This window comes from Bufo bufo, chromosome 3, assembly GCF_905171765.1.
Source record: "Bufo bufo chromosome 3, aBufBuf1.1, whole genome shotgun sequence".
In the NCBI taxonomy this organism is placed as follows: domain Eukaryota; kingdom Metazoa; phylum Chordata; class Amphibia; order Anura; family Bufonidae; genus Bufo; species Bufo bufo.
This window is the reverse complement of record NC_053391.1, coordinates 161,703,673-161,730,719: the sequence shown is the minus strand read 5'-3', so window position 1 is coordinate 161,730,719 and position 27,047 is coordinate 161,703,673. Positions and strand designations below refer to the sequence as shown.

Here is a 27,047-nt window from a genome sequence, read left to right as displayed (position 1 = left end):
CTTACTGCTTGTAAGTAGCTCGGATCTGTTGTCATTCATGTATTGGGATTTTTTGTTTGCTTATACCCACTGCTATGGTGTGTGTTTGCACTAGGATTGTCTTTGCCTTAGGGAATTTCACTCTGTCTACCTCTACATCATCTGAGAAGTTCAGGCAGTCTCCTCATAGCATCCCCAAGCTTCTTTTGACTGCATCAGGTCCTGTCTGGACATAGAGCCGCCCACCAGAGAGCACAGGCAGCACACCCCTCCTCGAACACACTCCACAAAAGAAGGAGGGAGCAGGGCACGAGTCCTTATTCTAAGGTTCAGGCTCCCAGCCTTGCTTGTTACCTATCCTGCATCACTGCTCAGTGTTTCTAAATGGATAATGCTGTGTGATTCTGAAATGAAATTCTGCTTCAGACTTCCCACTCCCTGAAGTGCCAGACTTGACTAATAGTTGGAATATTTTGCATCAGCTTCTGGAGCTATTCAATGGGTTTGTGTTTGAATTTGTACTTCTCCTTTTTATGTGCTTTCTCCAAGAGGAGTCAGTGATAGAAAGCACAAAGGATTAAAATCAGGAGGAAAGTAGTTCTAGAAGTTTACTCATAACACCCCTGTTACTGATTCTAGAGGAGGATGGACTGTGACAGACTTGTGTGACAGTACTGCCATATTGCCACCAGCCAGGTATAGTTATACTGACTTTTATAGGCTTTTAGTTAACTTTGAAATTATGTATGTATTATGCACATTCATGATTAATAATAATAATAATGTTTAGTTTAGTTCTTTTTTTTCAAAAATTTCAGCAATGCTATAGGACTGCATAATGAAGCAGCATTATAGGAAGCATTTGTTTTTAACTGTTTACTAGTTTTCTAAATATTGTGCCTGTTCTATTTATAAACATTGTATCTCCTGTATTTATTATTATTATTATTTATTATTATTACAGGAAAGCAACTGAAATATATCAAGCAACTAAAAAACAATTTAAAATGTGTATTTTATTTGCCTTTTTCATTTACATAAGACTGTGAATTAGTATAGGAGGGCTGGAACAATAGTTAATGATCATGTTAATTATTAGTAGTACAGTATGATGGTGAGGCTGGCCGCATTCAGCAAAGCTGTGCCCACTCACGGCAACCAATGGTTTATGGTAAAATTGTGTGGCTATTGGTAGCCGGGATGGGCGTGGCTTGGCCATATGGGGCCAGCTGTGCCGTCGAGCCAAGCCCTAAGTGTCGAGACAACTATATTCTCCAAAGTGGGCGCAAGGTGCAGTTTTACCTGCAAAACTCAGTGAACATTAACAATTGGTTTTAAAACAGTGTGGCAAATTATGGTAAAATTATGGCCAAGTAGCGATTGGTATGGGTGTCATTGCCCATAGAGATAATAACTAGCTCATTAATATTGGTGCAGGTGTGATGTCTGAATGGGTTAGGTTAAGCAATTCTCCAGGTGTATACATTTAACATATTCTATCATTAACCAATTTTATACCAAAAGAATACCCTTTTTGGTATGCAGCTGGATGATATAGCTTTGCTTCAGTAGTGGAATGTGTTTTTATCGGGGACTGCAGTGGCAGATGTATGGAGCATTGTATAAGCATCTGTGCAGTGGACTATTTCAAATGGTACCACCTTAGTTGACCCCATCCGTGGTTTGACTCTAGAGGCATTGTGATGCTGATTTGCTACACAGGTAGGTGGTTGGCATGCGGAACGAGTGCTCTGCGCAGGCATATACAGGTGAAACTCGAAAAATTTGACTGTCGTGCAAAAGTTCATTTATTTCGGTAATGCAACTTTAAAGGAGTTGCATTAATGCAACTTAAAATTAGAATATTGTGAAAAGGTTGAATATTCTAGACTCAAAGTGTCACACTCTAGTCAGCTAATTAATCCATACGCCCTGAGCAAAGAGTACCTGAGATTGTGACTTTGGTGTTTTTTATAAGCTGTAAGCCATAATCATCCAAATTATAACAAATAAAGGCTTGAAATATCTCGCTTTGCATGTAATGAGTCTATCTCCTATGTTAGTTTCACCTTTTAAGTTGCATTAGTGAAATAAATGAACTTTCCACGATATTCTAATTTTTCGAGTTTCACCTGTATTTGACCCATTTTGAAAAAGGCACAACCGCATATTTGTGCTGCAGAAATGCAGTCCGGTATGGCTGAACTCTGTACATGCCCTGACACAGCTCCTCGTATGAACACATTCGCATAACGAACAGTAAAAGAAAAAATGCTGCATGAACTGTAGTAAATCTGGTGCACGGCATAGTCATGGCAACCTCGATTCTTTACACCACCAGCACTGGAACTGGGAGATTTGTGCAGATGAATCACTGTATAACATAAAATTGGATTCCAAAAGCATATATTGTAGTAGAAGAGACAGATACCCAGATTTATGAGTGGAAACTTCCATAGATTAAAAGAAAAAAAAATCTCTCTTTCCATTTTGTTCCTTTTTTCCTTTGACAGGCAGCCTCCCTCACAAAGAGTTAACGACCTTCATTAGAGCTCAGTGAAGTAGCAGAGTTTGCTAATGGGAATCATGTGTCAGTGAGGGATCCGGCAGGCAGGGGGCAGGTGTGTCCATAGACTGCTCCCTGCCTTCTGCCAGACGGAGAACTCGCAGGAGAAAATGGGATTGTAGGAGGAAAAACTTCCTTTGCTGCTTATGTAGCTGGTTAAGTCATCAGCATAGCAATGTGCTGCTGTATTTTACTCAGTTGGAAGACGTCAGGAACTTCTTGCCAAGTAATTCTGCCTCCTGCTGTATTAAATCAAACGCCTCCTTAATGTGTCAGGACAGGTTTGACAGTACCTATAGGCAAGGTGACCAGACCTCCCTTTTCGAGAAGGTGCCTGTAAAAGTCAGGTTGCACAGCAGCAACAGTAGTTTTACATCCTAATTTCTTAAGCCTTACAAAAAAATCTGAATCCTTATTTCCTAATAAATTTAAGAGGATTGCTCCCATCCCCAGTGTATCCTATTTTTATTGGATTTGTTTGAAAGCTCAGTTGAGATAAAAATACAGTGGCCCAGATTGACAAATTGTAAAGATGGTGTAAGCTTAGACCGGCTGTCTAGACCTGCACCAGTGGTCAGGCTGGATGATAAATCTGGTGCAGGGAAAGACATTTTTTACTGACTCTATACCAACTGTTGGTTAATTTACTTTCAGATAGATTTTTACATCAGAATTGCGGTGCAAAATGGTCATGGTCATTTCCCCATACACTGACTTCGCACCCTTGTCAAGCAAGTCAAAAGTGTAATAATTAGAGATGAGCGAATTTTTCAAAAGTTCGATTCAGCTGATTTGCCAAATTTTACCCAAAAAATTTGATTTGTCACGAAGCGCATTTTTTTGTAAGTAGTGGGTGCAATGACATTGAACCCCTCAGATGCCACGTTCATACATGATCTGCATCTGAGTATAAAAACAGCGTGAAATGAACATTAAAATAAAATTAAATCAAACTTACTGCGGCCATTTGGTCGCGTCAGGCCGGCCACTGCCATCTTGCTTAAAGATCTGGCGCGAAATCTCGCACGGCGCGAGATTACGCCATTACACCGGCCAACGTGGTGACGTCATACATTTCCATGCATGGGATTTCGTCCGAGATCTTTAATCAAGATAGCGGCTGGCGGTCCATCGCAAGCAAATGGAGGAGGTAAGAATGAATTTTTTTGTTTTTTAAACTATTTCAGGTTAAATGAATTTGCTTACACGAAGCACGAGGAAATTGGTGGAATTCGATTCGCTAATCTCTAGTAATAACCCTAGATGTGCCAAATTTCGCCAGTTTGTGCCACTTTTTAGACAGATTTTTTTTGTGCAGATAAATTAGTAAATCTGAATGACTATGTCTTACTTTTGCGCTGTAATATCATGAAGTTTATAAATATTATAATTTATTACTACACTGCTCAAAAAAATAAAGGGAACACTTAAACAACACAATGTAACTCCAAGTCAATCACACTTCTGTGAAATCAAACTGTCCACTTAGGAAGCAACACTGAGTGACAATCAATTTCACATGCTGTTGTGCAAATGGGATAGACAACAGGTGGAAATTATAGGCAATTAGCAAGACACCCCCAATAAAGGAGTGGTTCTGCAGGTGGTGACCACAGATCACTTCTCAGTTCCTATGTTTCCTGGCTGATGTTTTGGTCACTTTTGAATGCTGGCGGTGCTTTCACTCTAGTGGTAGCATGAGACGGAGTCTACAACCCACACAAGTGCTCAGGTAGTGCAGCTTATCCAGGATGGCACATCAATGCGAGCTGTGGCAAGAAGATTTGCTGTGTCTGTCAGCGTAGTGTCCAGAGCATGGAGGCGCTACCAGGAGACAGGCCAGTACATCAGGAGACGTGGCGAGAAGATTTGCTGTGTCTGTCAGCGTAGTGTCCAGAGCATGGAGGCGCTACCAGGAGACAGGCCAGTACATCAGGAGACGTGGTGGCCGTAGGAGGGCAACAACCCAGCAGCAGGACCGCTACCTCCGCCTTTGTGCAAGGAGGAACAGGAGGAGCACTGCCAGAGCCCTGCAAAATGACCTCCAGCAGGCCACAAATGTGCATGTGTCTTTTCAAACGGTCAGAAACAGACTCCATGAGGGTGATATGAGGGCCCGACGTCCACAGGTGGGGGTTATGCTTACACTGTGCATTTGCCAGAGAACACTAAGATTGGCAAATTCGCCACTGGCGCCCTGTGCTCTTCACAGATGAAAGCAGGTTCACACTGAGCACATGTGACAGACGTGACAGAGTCTGGAGACGCCGTGGAGAAAGTTCTGCTGCCTGCAACATCCTCCAGCATGACCGGTTTGGGATTGCGTAAGTAATGGTGTGGGGTGGCATTTCTTTGGAGGGCCGTACAGCCCTCCATGTGCTCGCCAGAGGTAGCCTGACTGCCATTAGGTACCGAGATGAGATCCTCAGACCCCTTGTGAGACCATATGCTGGTGCGGTTGGCCCTGGGTTCCTCCTAATGCAAGACAATGCTAGACTTCATGTGGCTGGAGTGTGTCAGCAGTTCCTGCAAGACGAAGGCATTGATGCTATGGACTGGCCCGCCCGTTCCCCAGACCTGAATCCAATTGAGCACATCTGGGACATCATGTCTCGCTCTATCCACCAACGTCACGTTGCACCACAGACTATCCAGGAGTTAACAGATGCTTTAGTCCAGGTCTGGGAGGAGATCCCTCGGGAGACCGTCCGCCACCTCATCAGGAGCATGCACAGGCGTTGTGAGGAGGTCATACAGGCACGTGGAGGCCACACACACTACTGAGCCTCATTTTGACTTGTTTTAAGGACATTACATCAAAGTTGGATCAGCCTGTAGTGTGTTTTCCCACTTTAATTTTGAGTGTGACTCCAAATCCAGACCTCCATGGGTTGAAAAATTTGATTTCCATTTTTTTATTTTTGTGTGATTTTGTTGTCAGCACATTTAACTATGTAAAGAACAAAGTATTTCTGAAGAATATTTAATTAATTCAGATCTAGGATGTGTTTTTTTTGTGTTCCCTTTATTTTTTTGAGCAGTGTATATTAAAGGTCTTGTCCCGGCTGCAGATAGATCATCAATGTGAGACTGGTGGGGGTCTAGTGTCCTGCAGCACAGCTTACATTGTTCAGTTGTTTCGGACAGCCCTGGTTCCGGAAACTAGATTGTATTAGAAGAAGGCTCCATACATTGTTAGTCCTGCAGCGCAGATTACATTCACTTGTATGGGAACTGAGCTGCAGTACCGTGGCACAGCCACTACTGCTTCCATCTCCATACATGTATAGTTTACAGCACCGAAACAGCTGATCAATGGGGATATCAGATGTTAAACCCCCACTGGTCTCATACTCTGAGGATAGGTCATCAATATCTGTAGCCCTGAGAACCGCTTTAATCTTTTTCATATGGCCCATGTCATCTTCAAGGGAAAGGTCACCTTTGATGGTTCCATCCACTGAAGGTTATCCAGTTTCTCTTAAGCAAAGCAGTTAAATAAATATAGGTCATACCTTACCTTCAAAGGATAAGGAAGAAACTAACATTTTGTACATACAGTATGTGGAAGCATGCAAGGTAGATCAAAAAGTTTACTTTAGGTCAGTGGTCTTTGATATGCAGCTCACACCACAGCTTTAGACTGTGAAGGATTAATGGGTCCATACAACTTACAAGTGAGTTTTCAGTCTTATTCTATGTCTATTGGACACAGTATTACTAGGGCATTCTCCCATAGAAACATTGTGCTGTGGTTAAATAATGGAATCAGACAAAATCACAGAATAAAGTGGTCTAAAAGAAAAAGATGCTCAAGACCCCAAATGCTGTTGCGCATTTCTACACCTTACCATGTGATCCGTTGCCAACAGCATTCCCCAGCAAAAATAAATACAATGGAGGATGCCGGCAGCGGACCACATGTACCACAAAAACATCCTACACAGGTCTTAAAAGCAAAAAATGCTCAAAACCCCATACTGTTGCGCATTTCTAACCGGGGGAGCAAATCCTGCACATGTGATCCATTGCCAACAGCAATCCACAGCAAAAAATGCATACAATGGAGGATGCCCGGAACAAACCACATGTAAGACAAATGTGTGGATGGGGCTATAAGAAACAGAAAATCACTGAAAATGGTGCGCTACAATGGTAAATGCAATTGACAATATATGGCTAAACCCTCACACTGATTTTAAAATGAGACTTTCGCAAATGTATTCTTATATCAAGAACATACCTGAGCGCGCACACCCCGTCAAGGTATCTCAAAATGGCACGGGACCTAACACTAACCTACCTATGCCGTATGGACAATTTATGATAGGTGCATAAAGTCTGACACACAGCCAGCAGGTCCCAGTTACCTCCAGTGGGAAATAACACATACAATGGGAGGAGGGAGGAGGCTGTGAGTCCCACCTATAACTGGCTCATGTGACTCATTGTATGTGTGATTTCACGCTGGAGGTAATTGGGAGTTGCTGGCTGTGTGTCGGACTTTATCCACCTATCATAAATTGTCCATACAGCATAGGTAGGTTAGCTTTAGGTCCTGTGCCATTTTGAGAGACCTTGACGGGGTGCGCGGGCTCCTATATGTTCTTGATATAAGAATATATTGGCGAAAGTCTCATTTTAATATCAATGTGATGGTTTAGCCATATATTGTCAATTGCATTTACCATTGTAGTGCACCTTTTTCAGTGATTTTCTAAAATAATGGAAACACCAAATTTCCAATATTGAAAAGTCCAATATTGGTCTGGAAGACATGATCTTTGCCGTGCTGTGGCCAGATCTTCATCTGGTCCCCAATATAGTTTAGTTAATGGGGCCAGGCAGACTTTCGGCAGTACACATGTACAAACGATAGTATGGATCGGGCAAGTTGTTCCCCTGCTGGAAAAGTTCATCGCGAGTGTGAAAGTAACCTATGTAAAGCATTCGAATGGTAACCACTTAGACAGATTTCACACAATCAGTGATTGATCAGTGATTTCCATGAGTGAGTGTGCGTTAAAACCGGGAGTGGTGGCTACACAGAGATAAGGTATAATTATAATGGAGACATGTGCACCTGCTTTGTGTTTTTGACCCACATCTGGTTTTATAAAAAAAAATCACAGAAAAAGATACAAGAAATTGTGCACGATATGATAACTGAATACAGTATGCAGATGTGCATGGCTACATTTATCAAAGAAAAAAATCACAGAAAATAATGCACTAACATAATAGATGCAACCATTATATATGAACTAAGCCCTCACTCTGATATGATAAAATCTGAGACTCTTAGCTAATATATTTTGATCAAAATACATCTGTGCCCGCCTACCCGTGCCAAGGTGGTCTCAGTCAGGCAGGTCCTACTATAAACCTATCTATGCCGTTGGGAATCTACATGCAGTTACCTCTGTGTGCATCAAGCAACCAATGAGAGGAGGAGCCCGCACAGCCATATGTACCACCCAATCAAGGTCGCCTGTGGGATAGGCGGGGAGAAAGTGCAGAAGAATGCTACTCACATCTGGTTTTGGCTCACAATCACTGATGGAAATCACTAATCAAAATCTTGCCGCTCACTGTGTGAAAGCGGCATTAGTGTTACATCTCTCCATAAAGAGGCCTTTTCTAAGAGAATTAAGTGGGGATACATTACTTCCCCAAGGTATAGCAGCTGATCTCATATACCAGATTCATTTATAAAAGGGCTTTTCTTGGTGAGACAACCCATTGAAATAGCACAGGTACATCTGATAAATTGCCCCCATCTTTCTGACATTTACTGATCACTCTGGCCCTTTCTACAGTAAACATAAAAGGATATGGCTTGATGGTTTCTTGTAATGCAAGATATCTATGAAGTGAAGAAATATAGCAAACGGACCAATAATGAAAGCAGCATTTATAAATTCTCCAATTCAGCCCCCCACCCCCCTCTCCCACATGTGAAGCATAGGAATTAATTTCACATGCCTGAAAAATGTCTGAAGTCTTTGAATTTTATGCAACTTTTGTCTCGGCGCGAGCTGTCTCTTACTGGCATCCAGTCTTCAGTGGAATAAAGATGTTATTGACTTCATTGAGTAGTGATCCCTGTAATAAACTCCATCACTGCTGAACCTTCACTTGATGGATGAAAAAGACATGGGTGGAGTGTAGATGCATGCAGTTGTAGATGTTGATTAGTTATACCCTGGCATGCAACAATATTTTAGTATGTCCATCATGTAATCAACTCTACAAGTCTCTCCCATCCAGGTCTGTTCCGTATTACTTCATGGACCTACAGATGTAAGCCATCCCAGATACCAGTGATCTCCTACCTGTGGCTCTCCAGCTGCTGCTAAACTAAAACTCCCATCCTGCTTGGACAGCTTTAGACCGTCAGGGCATGATGGGAGTTATATCTGAAGAGCCACAGGTTGGGTAACATTGCCTTATACATACAAGTACGCTGGATGCACACTGTAAAGCTAACGCACCAACATGATTTCCTAAAGCAGGGATGCTCAACCTGCAGCAACCCGGCTGTTGTAAAACTCCCACCATGCACCGCTGTAGGCTGATAGCTGTAGACTGTCCAGGCATGCTGGGAGTTGTAGTTTTGCAACAGCTGGAGGGCCGCTGGTGGAGCATCCCTGTCCTAGAGTAACCTCTTTCTGGCAGATAGCACAGACTCCAAGATTATGCACTTAATTTACTATTAAGTGTATCCTCCCATTGCTCAGGGGATATCAAAACTGACATAGCACCTGCTAGTCTTTGATAAATGACCCCATGATGTAAAAATAGTAATGCTAATCACAGATTCCTACATATACAATTTTTGCAATTAGTCTCATGTAGTGGTTTAGGGGCAGGTAAAACCACATAAAAACAACATGGGAAAAATGCATTAATTTTTACTACAGTTTTCAATACAGTTATGTCTTTGTAAATTGCACAACTGTGAACATTATTCTATCACTCGTCTTCCGGTGTTCATTTTCAATACTGCAGCAACCCTCACTTTCATTGCCAGTCTGCTGCTGTAATACCCTGTCTAAACCCCTAAAAAAACAGACCATAGACAAAACCTCAAAATTATTACATACCCCAGACCAGAACTCTAAATATATTTAGAACCCAAAACAGACCATTAAAGGGGTTTTGCCACTTCAGCAAATAGCATTTATTATGTAGAGAAAGTTTCCATGGTTAAGAGCACTCTGTAGTCCAGCAGCAGTGGCTGTGCTTGCACACTATAGAAAAAAGCACCAGCCTACGTGAGCTCCCATGGTCCCGGCCACCAGAGAGGCTGGCATCTTTTCTTATAATGTGTAAACACTAGTGATGAGCGGCAGGGGCAATATTCGAATTCGTGATATTTCGCAAATGTTTGGGCGAATATTTGCGAATTCGAGAATTCGTTATCTCCAGTCATTATGTTCTTTATTGCAAAAATCGGCAATTGAAAAATGTGCGATAAAAATTCACATCACGAAAATTCACAATCAACACTACTCCTAAAGTCAAAGATATTGCAGCCTTCTCATTGGCCTACAAGCTAGAAGCAGGGAGGGATCATGTGTACTGATAAAAAAAAAAATCTCGAATATTCGAAATTATGAATATATATCACTATATTCAAAATATTCGAGAATTCTCGAAATGCCAATATTCGCGATAAAAATTCGCAATTCGAATATTCGTGATCAACACTAGTAAGCACGAGCACAGCTGATGGATTACATAGTGGTTGTAACCATGGAAACAAGCAATGTATAATCTGATGGAAAAACGAATCCAGCCAGGAAAGGAGGCAATATGGACAATCACAATACATTAGTAACTGCCTTGTATTAACTTTCTGTACATAAAAAAAAGGAAGTCAGCTGGCCGCTCCCTGCGGCCCTAAAGTACAAGGTGATCCCGAGTACCCAGGTGTAGGAATGGCTGAGTGGTATGGGATAGCCTAAAATGTCCCTTAATGTTTTGTATCACGGTGCTCCTACCTGGATACGGCTGGACCCCAGGTGTTGGCTCCGAAGCAGACAAATAGGGGGTAATAGTTGAGGAATGGGAAAAAATAATTGAGTTGAGACCTTGTGATGAAGTTGAATAGCAGCTTTACTTGAGTAAACTTTCATCAGAAACAATTTTCAAACTTTATCTTGGTCCCAGCAGGCTTTAGCATTAACCTCTGGCAGGCAAACTCGACTCTGGTACATCTGTTGGTCTCTGGCTCTGCTGTACTGACAGGCTTGAAGTATAATCCAGCTTCTTCTTTATGCTGCAACTTCTCTCTTTAGTAGTCTGTCTCTTAATTATGAGGTTTCAGGCTTCTTCCTCCAGGGCCAGCAGAGCTTAAGGTGCTCTGGCTGGCTTAGCTTTGCTTGCATTTGCAGGGGGTAAGCTAGACTGTTCTAAAAACTGGTTCCCACCCTTCCTGCAGGAATTGGGACTCGCCCACTCCTCCACAGAGGGGGGGCTTAGAATGGAATGGAAGGTTCCATTCTATCTAACTGTAGCTCTGACATATTCACTGCCATCTGCTGGTGAACCAGGCACACTACACGTGAACATAACAGTTGCAAAATAGGAAAGTACAGTGTTTGGACCTGGAATAAATACACATGATGGCATGAGGTTAACCAATAAAGTCAGTAGCGAGGTGCAAAGGTGGCAGTATTAGACAAATATTACAAATATTAGGAAAAATGGTAAGTGCAATAGAGGCTTAAGGTTAGACCGTGCCATAGACCCTTCTCATTCTGGAGTTCCTCCTGACCTCCAGGTGACACTAAACTCAATGGGGCACATTTCACCTTGGGCAGCCGGAGGATTAGACTAAGGGTCCATTCACACGTCCGTATGAATGGGTCTGTATCCGTTCCACAATTTTGCGGAAAGAGTGCGGACCCTTTTGTTTCAATGGGGCAGCAAAAGATGTGGACAGCACACATGCTGCTGTCCGCATCTGTAGTTCCATTCCACAGCCCGCAAAAAAAAAATAGAGCCTGTCCTATTCTTGTCCGCAACCATGGGCAAGAATAGCCATTTCTATCACATGGCCGGTGTCCGTGTTTTGCGGATCCACAATTTGCGGACTGCAATACACTTGCGGACGTGCAGCCGTGCGCATAGCAGAAAAACTTCCAGGCGTACATGTTAGTAAATTTGCTGGGGCCTGGAGTCCTGGCACGGCCCACAACAAGCCCGTGCTCCTCCCCTGTCCCTCTCAACTGTCGAAAAAATTTTACACCAGCCATGCAACTCAATATTGTCACATGGCTGGCCAAAAAGGGGATTTGCCACTATTTTTATGACTAAAATAATAACAAGCCCCTTGATAAATAACCCCAATGTCCTACTATTGCCTATTGTATTCATTGAATAGATAATGGCCCATGAAGAAAAAAAGGCCCAGTTGTTGTAGGCATGTTCCCCATGCCACTTGCCCAGTTGCAACCTCTGGCCACCCATTAACTGCCATGTGTGACCTCAGCCTAACAGAAAAATATGGTCTTCTTGTCTGTAGTAGCCAATCACAGAGCATCCTGCATTTTTAGGAGTGCTGATTGGTTGCCATGGACAGCAAGGCCAGTTTTTTTATTTATTCGAGGGTATTTTTACACATTGCAGTCATATTGTATATTTTGCAGGTAAAAATTTTAGCGAACATCACTGCAAAAAATGAAATTTGACAGCTTATATAGACCCTTAGACAGTTCTGATAAATGAGGCTTACCCTAAAGCTTTGAGATATGTAGCCCTAAGAAAGGCATCTCTGGCAAAATAAGTGAGATGTATAAAGCCTGTCGTACACGCTTCTACTTTTCGCAGCTGTCGTCTCTGGGAACCTGATTTTAGTCCAAGTACATTAGGAAGTGAAAGTGATGCAGGAGCCCTGAGGTATTAATATTGGCCAAGGCTACCACTGTTGGTTTCACCTGTTACTGACCACACACCATGAATGCTCAGTACACGGCCTACGGCTTTCATTTCAATTCAGTCACCATGTTTTTCTTTACAGTTGATGGTATCACAGCTGCACAAATAACTACAGCTGAAGGAGGGGACATCTGGATGTCAGTGACAGCCACAGACCATTAGGGGGAGCTAGAGCAGGTGCAGCTTTTTACTGCTTCGCTTGTTCTAAACGTATTTTACACAGTAGAAAGCTTAGGTTCACACCTGTCAGCAGAATCACGCTCTTCACAAGTGACAGTAATGACACAGGGTAGACACAGCGCATGTAGAAACATGTCAGCAGAATACAGCCAGTATTTACCTCTGTAGTCTGTGAACCGATAGAGCCAAATACTGTGACAGCAACCCGGCTCTCTCTATTCAGAAGAGAGGATCCAGAATCACTCTCTTTGTAAGTGACAGCCATAACACAGAGTAGACACGGCGCATGTAGGAACATGTCAGCAGAATACAGGCAATATTTACATCTGTAGTCTGTGAACAGAAAGAGCCATACACTGTGACAGCAACCCTGCTCTCTCTATTCACAGCCGACCGGCCGCCTCCATCGCAGCTAGTGATTGGCTGCATCAATGTCATACAACAAGGGAGCCCACATGAGAGGTGTGGAGGAAAAAGAGGCAAGAGCCAGCATTGGGAGGCAGGTAACTAAGCTTCCGGCCAAGTGGAGTGCCCACCCCCCCCATCAATATCAGATCAGTAGGGGTCTGACATCCAGGACCCCGCTGATCATCTGTTAGAAGAGGTCAGCGCTGCAGCCTCTTCCTAGGTCATGTGATGTCGCCATACATCGGTCACATGGCCTAGTTGCAGCTCAGCCCCATTCAAGTCAATAGGGCTGACTTGCAATACCAAGCACTGCCACTATGCAGTGTACGGAGCAGTGCTTGGAAAGCTCACCAGAGCTCCAGTGAAAGCAGAGGGTCCCTGAAACAGCTGAGGATTTTTTTTTATAACGTTTTTAAGTGTTGAAGCTTTAATGTGAAGAAGGGGATGACAGCACTGGGGTATGTTCCCTAGACTTCACAAATATATTATATATTGTATAGTGAGATTTATTGGCTAGATGCAATAATGTCCTCACATCACGCAGTCTTTCCAAAAAAAGAATCAACCGTTGATTATGTAAATTAAAGTTTGGTGTAACCCCAGGACTGGAACAAATCAAGGCCCAAAGGCAGATATGATCTGAAATAATTGTAATCTTCGTTTTTAGACAATATAGTTAAAAATTATAGACAGCTAAACTAGATTTACTGATATATAGCATCGCATGGGTGAATAAAGAAAAACCTTTTTTGTGTATCCCAGGAGTGCTGTTCGTTTTTCCATTTATATACCAAGGGGTAAGCAGCTCATTCCCCAGTAAACGTGCACCCAACCTTCCCAACCATTTCTTGTCAGTGCCGCCATTCTTCTATACTATATATACACTGCTCAAAAAAATAAAGGGAACACTTAAACAACACAATGTAACTCCAAGTCAATCACACTTCTGTGAAATCAAACTGTCCACTTAGGAAGCAACACTGAGTGACAATCAATTTCACATGCTGTTGTGCAAATGGGATAGACAACAGGTGGAAATTATAGGCAATTAGCAAGACACCCCCAATAAAGGAGTGGTTCTGCAGGTGGTGACCTGACCACTTCTCAGTTCCTATGCTTCCTGGCTGATGTTTTGGTCACTTTTGAATGCTGCCGGTGCTTTCACTCTAGTGGTAGCATGAGATGGAGTCTACAACCCACATAAGTGGCTCAGGTAGTGCAGCTTATCCAGGATGGCACATCAATGCGAGCTGTGGCAAGAAGGTTTGCTGTGTCTGTCAGCGTAGTGTCCAGAGCATGGAGGCGCTACCAGGAGACAGGCCAGTACATCAGGAGACGTGGAGGAGGCCGTAGGAGGGCAACAACCCAGCAGCAGGACCGCTACCTCCGCCTTTGTGCAAGGAGGAACAGGAGGAGCACTGCCAGAGCCCTGCAAAATGATCTCCAGCAGGCCACAAATGTGCATGTGTCTGCTCAAACGGTCAGAAACAGACTCCATGAGGGTGATATGAGGGCCCGACGTCCACAGGTGGGGGTTGTGCTTACAGCCCAACACCGTGCAGGACGTTTGGCATTTGCCAGAAAACACCAAGATTGGCAAATTCGCCACTGGTGCCCTGTGCTCTTCACAGATGAAAGCAGGTTCACACTGAGCACATATGACAGACGTGACAGAGTCTGGAGACGCCGTGGAGAACGTTCTGCTGCCTGCAACATCCTCCATCCAGCATGACCGGTTTGGCATTAGGTCAGTAATGGTGTGGGGTGGCATTTCTTTGGAGGGCCGCACAGCCTTCCATGTGCTCGCCAGAGGTAGCTTGACTGCCATTAGGTACCGAGATGAGATCCTCAGACCCCTTGTGAGACCATATGCTGGTGCGGTTGGCCCTGGGTTCCTCCTAATGCAAGACAATGCTAGACCTCATGTGGCTGGAATGTGTCAGCAGTTCCTGCAAGACGAAGGCATTGATGCTATGGACTGGCCCGCCCGTTCCCCAGACCTGAATCCAATTGAGCACATCTGGGACATCACGTCTCGCTCTATCCACCAACATCACGTTGCACCACAGACTGTCCAGGAGTTGGCAGATGCTTTAGTCCAGTTCTGGGAGGAGATCCCTCAGGAGACAGTCCGCCACCTCATCAGGAGCATGCACAGGCATTGTAGGGAGGTCATACAGGCACGTGGAGGCCACACACACTACTGAGCCTCATTTTGACTTGTTTTAAGGACATTACATCAAAGTTGGATCAGCCTGTAGTGTGTTTTTCCACTTTAATTTTGAGGGTGACTCCAAATCCAGATCTCCATGGGTTAAAAAATTTGATTTCCATTTTTTTCTTTTGTGTGATTTTGTTGTCAGCACATTCAACTATGTAAAGAACAAAGTATTTCAGAAGAATATTTAATTAATTCAGATCTAGGATGTGTTATTTTTGTTTTCCCTTTATTTTTTTGAGCAGTGTATATAATACCAAGTACCGCAGCAGCACAGTCAGACCGCGTGTACTGGGTGCAATTCCTCACAGAGGTCGGCTTCTCCTCCATGATATGTACTTTCCAAAGAACGAGGTAGCACTTCCAGATTTCGGTGTCAGGGTGAAGACCCCAAAACTTTATTCCCCAGCAACGTTTCGGCCTTCTCAATGAGGCCTTTGTCAAGCTTGACAAAGGCCTCATTGAGAAGGCCGAAACGTTGATGGGGAATAAAGTTTTGGGGTCTTCACCCTGACACCGAAATCTGGAAGTGCTGCCTCATTCTTTGGAAAGTATATATATATATATACCAGAAAAAAGAGAGCGGCACTCCAAAAAGTAAAAGCGGTGAACCCTTTATTTACACCAGTGGTGCAACGTTTCGGCTCTAGTCACGAGCCTTCCTCAAGCCCGCTTGAGGAAGGCTCGTGACTAGAGCCGAAACGTTGCACCACTGGTGTGACTAAAGGGTTCACCGCTTTTACTTTTTGGAGTGCCGCTCTCTTTTTTCTGGTATTATTCATCAGGGAAACTAGTCTTTTCCCTTTGGGACGTGCACCCGCATTCTCCTCTGGAGCCAGTGCCGCCATTTTTCTCTTTATATATATATATATATATATATATATACAGTTGCAATAAAAAAAGTAAGTGAATACCTTTTGAATTACCATATTTCTGGATTGATCACAAATAAAATGTGGTCTGATTTGTGATCTAAGACAGACACAATCTCAGTAAACTAATAGCACAGTTGTACTGCTGACATGAGCGAAACAACTGGCTGTGTGTTATTAGTTAAGTTAGATTGTTTGACTCCGATAACAATCAGACACATTTTATTACTATTCAATGCAGAAAAACTGTTAATTTCAATGGGTTCACTTATCTTTTAATACATCTGCAATACATATGCTTACTTAGCATTCAAATTCTCAACCAAGCTACTAGAGTTTCATATAGTCAGTTTTAAAAGGTAAAAGGTTCTTGATCCCTAGAATTAAGAATATCAACCATAAAGGGAATTGCCATAGTAGGTAACCATAAATGACAAGACCAATAAAGTATAAAAGTCCCAAAATTTATAGCTGTGGATCATTTACTGGGACACAATCTTCAGAGATAAAGATCTACAGTACATACCAGAGTTTATTGATGCTATTTACAAGCTAATGCTTTTAACCCGACATCCTCAAAATCATGGCATCAGTGACTGGCTACATGTAGCACAGCAAACAGAAAATTTAGGGTTTCTTTCTCATTTGCCTGCGGTAGTTTTAGTGAATAAAAGGGACTCTGGAAAAGTATTTTCTAGACCATTTTGGGTAAAGACTTTCTATATTTCTTATTCTATCATATATTACTGGGTGTGTTACTAATTTTATCATGGAATTAGGAGATATGAATTCAGTACTATGATGATAGCGAAGATGTTTGTGGGCCTTTGTACAGTAATGCATTTGGGTGCTACAGTTGCAAGAAAAAGTATGTGAACCCTTTGGAATTATATGGATTTCTGCACAAATTGGTCATAAAATGTGATCTGATCTTCATCTAAGTCACAACAATAGACAATCACAGTCTGCTTAAACTAATAACACACAAAGAATTAAATGTTACCATGTTTTTATTGAACACACCATGTAAACATTCACAGTGTAGGTGGAAAAAGTATGTGAACCCCTAGACTAATGGTATCTTCAATAGCTAATTGGAGTGAGATGTCAGCCAACTGGAGTCCAATCAATGAGATGAGATTGGAGGTGTTGGTTACAGCTGCCCTGCCCTATAAAAAAACACACACCAGTTCTGGGTTTGCTTTTCACAAGAAGCATTGCCTGATGTGAATGATGCCTCGCACAAAAGAGCTCTTAGAAGACCTACGATTAAGAAATGTTGACTTGCATAAAGATGGAAAGGGTTCTAAAAGTATCTCCAAAAGCCTTGCTGTTCATCAGTCCACGGTAAGACAAATTGTCTACAAATGGAGAAAGTTCAGCACTGCTGCTCCTCTCCCTAGGAGTGGCCGTCCTGTAAAGATGACTGCAAGAGCACAGCGCAGACTGCTCAATGAGGTGAAGAAGAATCCTAGAGTGTCAGCTAAAGACTTACAAAAGTCTCTGGCATATGCTAACATCCCTGTTAGTGAATCTACGATACGTAAAACACTAAACAAGAATGGATTTCATGGGAGGATACCACAGAGGAAGACACTGCTGTCCAAAAAAAACATTGCTGCACGTTTACAGTTTGCACAAGAGCACCTGGATGTTCCACAGCAGTACTGGCAAAATATTCTGTGGACAGATGAAACCAAAGATGAGTTGTTTGGAAGAAACACACAACACTATGTGTAGAGAAAAAGAGGCCCAGCACACCAACATCAAAACCTCATCCCAACTGTGAAGTATGGTGGTGGGGCATCATGGTTTGGGGATGCTTTGCTGCGTCAGGGCCTGGACGGATTGCTATCATCGAAGGAAAAATGAATTCCCAAGTTTATCAGGACATTTTGCAGGAGAACTTAAGGCCATCTGTCCACCAGCTGAAGCTCAACAGAAGATGGGTGTTGCAACAGGACAACGACCCAAAGCATAGAAGTAAATCAAAAACAGAATGGCTTAAACAGAAGAATATACGCCTTCTGGAGTGGCCCAGTGAGAGTCCTGACCTCAACCCGATTTAGATGCTGTGGCATGACCTCAAGAAAGCGATTCACACCAGACATACCAAGAATATTGCTGAACTGAAACAGTTCTGTAAAGATGAATGGTCAAGAATTACTCTGACCGTTGTGCACGTCTGATCTGCAACTACAGGAAACGTTTGGTTGAAGTTATTGCTGCCAAAGGAGGCTCAACCAGTTATTAAATCCAAGGGTTCACATACTTTTTCCACCTGCACTGTGAATGTTACATGGTGTGTTCAATAAAAACATGGTAACATTTAATTCTTTGTGTGTTATTAATGTTAGCAGACTGTGATTGTCTATTGTTGTGACTTAGATGAAGATCAGATCACATTTTATGACCAATTTGTGCAGAAATCCATATCATTCCAAAAGGTTCACATACATGTAAGTTGGGTATAAAGAAAGTAATCACTGTCTAATGAAAACGTTAAAAGAACACAGTAAACTTTACTAGAAAATCAATTAAAATTGTGGGAAACAGCCCTGATCTTAGGCTTAACCCCAGCACTTGTGCACCCATAATCAGGGGGAGTGTCAGTGGCCCCCAAACAAATGAAGACGAGTGGGCCATCTTCTGTTGCTGTTTAACGACACTGCCACAGACATGATGCGGCCAACACATGCACTCTAGAAGGTGATCCCCCAGGCTGATGGGTGCTATCCACAGCTAGAACAAAACAAATATACCTGCTAGCGGGGCGCAGGTTGTCCCATAGACACAGACCCCAAGAACTAGTGGAGCTGTGTTCATTGTTGAGATGGGACCTGGGGCAAAAATCAACAAATTGGGAGACCCTAAGGAGGCTGGCTCGTGATACCAGGTCTGGCGTAGTGCTATGGCCAGATAAGTCAGACCTGGACCAGGTAAATCGTCTGGGAATGTCAGCCTTCCTGGGTATGCCCAGGTGGATTGCAATTCCTGTATCTCAAGTCTGCACGCTTGAGAGTGACTAAAAGAGAAAATGTGCAGACTTGAGATGCAGGAATTTTAATCCACCTGGGAGTACCTGGGTCTGTGTCTATGGGACAATCTGCGCCCCGCTATCAGATATATTTGTCTCATTCTAGTGGCGGTTAGCACCCGTCAGCCTGGGGATCACCTTCTAGAGTGCATATGTTGGACACATGATATCTGCGGCAGTGTCATTACTCAGCACCAGAAGTTGGCCCCGTTTTCTTTATTTGTCTGGGGGTCACTGACACCCCCCCTAATTACAGGTGCACAAGTGCCGGGGTTATGCCTAAGATGTTCAAGGCTTTTTCCCCATTTTAATTGATTTGCTAATAAAGTTTATTGTGTTCTCTTAGGCAGTCATTCATTTGATAAGTAAAATAAATCGTATACTAGTCTATCTATTTCAGTGAGCCTGTTGAAGAAAGTAGGTAGAATTTTTGCGTTTTCTATAAGGAACATTGAATTTCAAATTTAACACCATGTTAAGGATGAATTTTAATTTCATGAAATTCATTTATGGTCCATTTTGCACGAATCAATCTCCAGATTCGATACAGTATGAAAAAATTTGACCTGAATGAAAAGTGCCCCAATTGCCCTAAAAAGTCACATTTGAAACTCTGAGGCCTCCTAGGACTGTATCCAACCACTTTCAAGCTCTTTAATGCCAAGCATTAGTAATGTCAAAGTAACAGTAATATATATGACAATTGAAAAATGGATGGGGTATGGAGGTAACAAACAGCCTGCTTAAAATACTTTTTACAGTTAAAAAAGGTCCAAAAACAATCCCTTTTTGGTGGGAGATACCTTCTTCTATTTTCTGGCTTGTAAAATGATGACTGCTATATTGAGCAATTTATCTGAAACGAATCACAAAAGTTTCAGATTCTCTTGAATGTAATTTTTGGGGGAAATTCAGAACAAATTTGATTTGCTTAGAATTGATTTGGTCATCTCTACACCATTCTGTGCTTATTTATTACATGTTCTTTATAGGGGTAGGATCCCCATTTCTTTGAAGCAGACCTCCAAATCACCGAAATTAATTAATGGGGTTGTCTCATTTTTTCAAATGGCATTTATCTTGTAGAGAAAGTTAATACAAGGCACTTACTAATGTATTGTGATACACTGCTCGTATCCATGGATTATGACCACCGCCATATTGGGAACTGCTACGCACATCCACCACTGCTGGATTCCAGGGTGGTCATGAGCAGTATATAATGTGATTGAAAAATGAATCAGGCAGGGAGAGGAGACAATATGGACAATGACAATCGATTAGTAAGTGCCTTGTAGTAACTTTCTCTACATGATACATGCCATTTGCTGAAGTGAAACAGCCCCATTAATACTAATGATAAACCTCAGATGATAACACTACTCTATGTCTACAAAACTAGCATTTTTGTTTTAAACATTATTGGACTCCAAATTTGTTTTATGTGCCATTGTTTAGATTGTTTCTTGCTTTCTTGATAGCATGGTAGCTTAGTAGTTCTATCTAGTAGTTCTAGTACCATCTGCTAGTTTGGTTACATGTGTGGGGGGTTGCTCATTACAGTGGGCCTGAATGCAGAGCCAGTAACAGGGTCTCCAATATTTATACATCTTGTCCCCTAGTGGGACCTTTTGAACTTCTGCAGGGCCCAAATACTAATTTAACCTCTTAACCCCTTTTAGTTACAGCCATGCCTCCATGCACTCTAGCTTCTTGCTATGCTCTAGAAACATGCAGATAGTTTAACGGGCCCCAGTGAGTGTATGAGCACCATTTTGGCTCAGTGGGTTGCACTGTTGCTTTACAGCACTGGGGTCCTGGTTCAAATCCAACCAAGGGAAACATCTGCATGGAGTTGTCGGCAGTACATTTACACAGAGAGATGTGATGCCAATAATAATGATTTTTACGAACTCTATAAAAGATGTAATCATGTGACAAATGAGTGTCCCTTATATTAAATTTAAAATATACCACTAAAATCAGCCATAAGTGTGTGGTCAGGTAGCTAATAACACTACATAAACTTCATAGATATCTTTTCTTTTTTTTTTTGTTTTACAAATGGGACCATATAGGTATGCAGTAACCCCCCAACAGATGCTGTCATAAGAATGTGCACCAACTGGACTAAACAATCCTGCTGGAAACAGTAGCTCACTGTTGACCATCTGGCAGACAGTTTACGAGAAACCAAAGCATTCTTCACTGCAAACTGTATGATCCTGGTTAATAAAAAGCGGGATGTGTCTCTCTTACTGATTGGCTGAAGTGAATGTGGGAAAAGGTTTATGATCTTCAAAGCTGGAATATTCATTTGGCAGTACAGAGTCATGAAGAGGTGCAAAACCTAAGACAAAAACGATATTATGTAACATGGTGTCGTTATATATATGCTTCCATATGGCTAGAGCAGAGGTGCAAACAGAGGCATGTATTTTCTCTGGAACCCGACCAGTTAACGTCATGTATATAATGTACATCTGGAAAACAGTTGATGTATTTCTGTGAAGCTAACTGTGAATGCAGGTATCTCATACAAACAATGTCACTGTTTTAAAACTTTTATTGAACTGTATTTTTTCATTAAGAAAAGTTTTGACCAAATTTATGTCTATTTAGGACTTTACTACTAGAGGTGAAGCTATTAAAATGCCTCAACCTTGATGCAAACAATACTTTTATTATAAATATCCATGTCCTCATTGCAGAGAAGAGCACATATTTATTTATATGCTAATGACCTAACTGGAGCACCAATGGGCCGGTCAAAGCCCTCAGAGCACCAGTTTTTCACCCCTTCACCTTCAGTTCCTCCTCCCTTTCCCTGGATTGATGGAGCTAGACATTGGGTATAGCCATGTCTTTTTGTGCCTTTGCCTGTGCCTGCTCTCAGAGACAATAGTATGGATAGATAATTTAGTAGATTGTACCTAAAGTCCTATGTAACACTACAGATAACATGTTAAAGGGGTTTTCTGGGATTTACATATTGATGACCTCTTCATTGTTCTATACTTCCAAATGAGCTCTGTGACCTCCTTGCTGCCTACCAAGCACAGCACTATTTGATAGCGGCTGTGCTTGATAATGTAGCTCAGACCTATTCATTTGAGGGAGACTGAGCTGTGCCTAGGCCACGTGACTGAAGAATGTCACATGGCTTAGGAAGAGCTCTACATACAGAAAAAAATAACTATTGAGCAGCACACTAAAGGGCAGGTGTCAGGGGACAATGGAGGGAGAGATGCATCATCAACTTGGATAGTAACATAGTAACATAGTACATAAGGCCGAAAAAAGACATTTGTCCATCCAGTTCGGCCTATCATAGAAACATAGAAACATAGAAACATAGAATGTGTCGGCAGATAAGAACCATTTGGCCCATCTAGTCTGCCCAATATACTGAATACTATGGATAGCCCCCGGCCCTTATCTTATATGAAGGATGGCCTTATGCCTATCCCATGCATGCTTAAACCCCTTCACTGTATTTGCAGCTACCACTTCTGCAGGAAGGCTATTCCATGCATCCACTACTCTCTCAGTAAAGTAATACTTCCTTATATTACTTTTAAACCTTTGCCCCTCTAATTTAAAACTGTGTCCTCTTGTGGTAGTTTTTCTTCTTTTAAATATGCTCTCCTCCTTTACCGAGTTGATTCCCTTTATGTAATTAAAAGTTTCTATCATATCCCCTCTGTCTCTTCTTTCTTCCAAGCTATACATATTAAGGTCCTTTAACCTTTCCTGGTAAGATTTATCCTGCAATCCATGTACTAGTTTAGTAGCTCTTCTCTGAACTCTCTCTAGAGTATCTATATCCTTCTGGAGATATGGCCTCCAGTACTGCGCACAATACTCCAAGTGAGGTCTCACCAGTGTTCTGTACAGCGGCATAAGCACTTCACTCTTTCTACTGCTTATACCTCTCCCTATACATCCAAGCATTCTGCTGGCATTTCGTGCTGCTCTATTACATTGTCTTCCCACCTTTAAGTCTTCTGAAATAATTACTCCTAAATCCCTTTCCTCAGATACTGAGGTCAGGACTGTGTCAAATATTCTATATTCTGCCCTTGGGTTTTTACGCCCCAGGTGCATTATCTTGCACTTATCCACATTAAATTTCAGTTTCCAGAGTTCTGACCATTCTTCTAGTTTTCCTAAATCCTTTTCCATTTGGCGTTTCCCTCCAGGAACATCAACCCTGTTACATATCTTTGTGTCATCAGCAAAAAGACAAACCTTACCATCGAGGCCTTTTGCAATATCACTTATGAAGATATTAAACAAAATCGGTCCCAGTACAGATCCCTGTGGAACCCCACTGGTAACATGACCTTGTTTTGAATGTTCTCCATTGACTACAACCCTCTGTTGTCTGTCACTCAGCCACTGCCTAATCCACTCAACAATATGGGAGTCCATGCTCAATGACTGCAGTTTATTGATAAGTCTTCTATGTGGGACAGTGTCAAAAGCCTTACTAAAATCTAGATATGCGATGTCTACTGCACCTCCACCGTCTATTATTTTATTCACCCAGTCAAAAAAATCTATAAGATTTGTTTGACATGATCTCCCTGAAGTAAACCCATGTTGTTTTTCATCTTGCAATCCATGGGATTTTAGATGTTCCACAATCCTATCCTTTAATAGGGTTTCCATTAATTTGCCTACTATTGATGTCAGACTCACTGGTCTATAGTTGCTCGATTCCTCCCTACTACCTTTCTTGTGAATGGGCACGACATTTGCCAATTTCCAATCTTCCGGGACGACTCCTGTTACTAATGATTGGTTAAATAAATCTGTTAACGGTTTTGCCAGCTCACCACTAAGCTCTTTTAATAATTTTGGGTGTATCTCATCAGGCCCCTGTGACTTATTTGTCTTCACCTTAGACAGCAAACTTAGAACATCTTCCTCTGTAAAGATACATGCATCAAACGATTTATTAGTCATTCTTTCTAGTGGAGGTCCTTCTCCTTTTTCTTTTGTAAAAACTGAACAGAAGTATTCATTAAGTGGATGCTGGCGGCGTCCTCAGGCGCGATACTGATAGCATTTTGAATATACTGAATAATTTTTATTCCTCTCTGTATGCTTCCAAGGTGACATGCTCGGATGAAGAGATTGACGCCTTTTTGGCCACATTAGATCTTCCTAAGCTCTCCAGGGAAGACAGTGTGCGGTTAGAGGAGCCGATTGAGCTAGAAGAATTGAGGGCGGCATTGGCTGCTATGGCTAATGACAAGGCTCCAGGTTTGGATGGGCTTCCGGCGGAAGTATATAAGTCCTTCGCGGAAGTGTTGCTCCCGGAACTTCTGAAGGTATTCAATTATTCCAGGGAAAGGGGGGAGCTTCCTCCGTCTATGCAGGAGGCGGTAATAGTAGTCATTCCTAAGCCGGACAAGGATCACTCTCTCCCTGACTCATATAGACCGATATCGTTACTCTCCACTGATGTTAAGTTGCTTGCAAAGGTCTTGGCCATGCGTCTGTCTAAAGTGATTCTGTCTGTCATACACTCTGACCAGACTGGCTTCATGCCTCAGAAATCAACGTCAATTAATATCAGAAGAGTGTTTGCCAGTATTCAACTTCCAGCTGACAATGTTGGAGATAGAGCTATCCTTTCTTTGGACGCGGCCAAGGCCTTTGACAGCATTGAGTGGCGATTCCTATGGAGAGTTATGAAGTATATGGGATTTGGAGATGAATATATATCCTGGGTTCGGGTGTTATACTCTAAACCCAAAGCATGTGTCAGGGCGAATGGAGGGGTGTCCCCCAAGTTCAGTCTGGACCGGGGTACTAGACAGGGGTGCCCGTTGTCGCCTCTGCTATTTGCAGTTGCGATTGAGCCATTAGCTGCAGCGATTCGTAAGTCAACGGACATTAAGGGGTTTCAATACGGGACAGTTAATAATAAAGTGGCGATGTATGCAGATGACACTTTGCTTTTTCTGGGGGATACTGGTCCATCCTTGGAAGCGGCTATGAAAATCATTGATTGCTTCAGGGACCTGTCGGGTCTGACTATTAACTGGAGTAAGTCGGCGATTATGCTGCTCGACGGGCAAGTGCAATCACAGACAGTGCGAGACAGAAGTATTCCATGTGTAGCGACCTTTAAGTATTTGGGTATCCATATATCCCCGAGAATCCGAGACTTTGGGCGCCTTAACTTTGACCCGCTGGTTATTAAATTTCGTAATAAAACTAAGGCATGGTGTAAACTATACCTGTCAGTGGCGGGAAGAGCTAACCTCATTAAAATGGTGTTGATGCCCCAGCTACTTTATGTTCTACATAACTCCCCGGTCTGGCTGTCAAAGTCCAAATTTGTTCCAATTAATGCTATCTTCAGGGAGCTCATATGGCGTAAGGGGCAACCGAGAATTAAGCTTGAAACGTTACAATATCCTAAAACAGAAGGGGGTCTTGCAGTGCCAAACCCCTGGGTGTACTTCCTGGCTGCGCAATGCCAACATTTCAAGGGGTGGATGGAACTGGAGTCGAGTGAGATGTCGTGTCAGTTGCTTAAACATTGTTTGTCCTCTAATGACCTAATGCTGATCCTTGAGACTAGGGGGACTGGAAAGAGTGGTCCGATGGGCGATTTGGGACACTTGATGCAGTCTGTATGGAATAAGGTCAAGCTCCTGAGGGGGGTTCTCGGCAATACTGAATACACTCCACTGTGGGATAACCCTGTGCTGCCAGAATTCCTCTCCTTGTCTGAGTTTGGGGCATGGAAAAGAAAGGGTATTCTGAGGGTGAGTCACCTTTTGGAGGAAAGGAAGTTCATGTCATTTACCAGATTTCAGGAGAAGTATGAACTGCCTAGAACTCACTTTTATAAGTACCTTCAGGTGAGACATGCATACAACGCCACATTTAAAGGTACGAATGAGGTGGCAGGGAGAGATGCTGCATTGCACCAGATTTTGTCTAGAGGGGCGAGGAGAGGTATGATATCCTGTATATATAAGCTATTGCTTGATAAGTTTCTAATGTCCCATCCACTGGTGGCTAAAAGTAAATGGGAAAAAGATGTTGGCAAATTAACTGATGACCAATGGTCTGACATACTGGAGGCGATACCTCTCTCTTCCCTGAGTGAAGGACGTAAACTCTCGCAGCTGTTTATTGTCCATAGAGTCTACAAAACTCCGGTTTTTTTGTTCCGTATAGGGTTCAGACCCACGGATGAATGTCCAAGATGCTCTGTGGTTTCTGCAGATTTGTTGCATATGATGTGGACGTGCGAGAGGTTAGGGAGATACTGGGAGTTGGTACGTCAGACAATACAGGACGTTTACAAGGTACGAGTACCCTCTGATCCTAAAGTGTGTGTGTTGGGCTATGTCTCTGAACTGGCCACAGGTCAGGTACATAAATTAGCTATAGGTAGAATGTTATATGTTGCTAGAAAGTTAATCGCTCTGCATTGGATACAGACAGCGCCGCCAATCCTAGGCGAATTCCTAAACGCGGTTGACACGATGCTGAGTTATGAACGGATGGTATATCAGAAGCGTGGATGCCCAGCGAAATTTGGAAAACTATGGGATTTATGGCTGTCGTTTCGACGTCTGAATGGAAATGTTTAAAATGTGCCTTTGTACTTTGCAGGTTAGGGAGGGAGGGAGGGAGGGAGGGGGGGGGGCGGTTGGGTTCTTAATTAATACACATTGGCTGATACCCTTTATGTTTTTAGCCTTATGGACAGTATATCTCTATGTCATCCTTGTTTACAATGTGTTAAAATGTGTATTTACACTGTAAAATGTTTAATAAAAAAGATCTGATTCAAAAAAAAAGAAGTAT

The 27,047-nt window shown here is 42.5% G+C and overlaps 1 protein-coding gene across 2 annotated transcripts in view; it reads left to right on the top strand.

Annotated features, from left to right (window-relative positions):
• The first annotated feature begins 323 nt into the window (after nt 1-323).
• The window catches only part of MXRA5 (matrix remodeling associated 5), an 81,001-nt gene continuing 54,277 nt past the window's right edge, over nt 324-27,047 (top strand). The window contains exon 1 of one of the 2 annotated variants that reach the window (XM_040423750.1): nt 324-481. In XM_040423750.1, the coding sequence (XP_040279684.1) occupies nt 478-481 (4 nt within the window). In that variant the 5' untranslated portion in view covers nt 324-477. Of the gene's footprint in view, nt 676-27,047 lie in introns of both variants that reach the window. The other variant, XM_040423752.1, reaches the window with a different exon arrangement.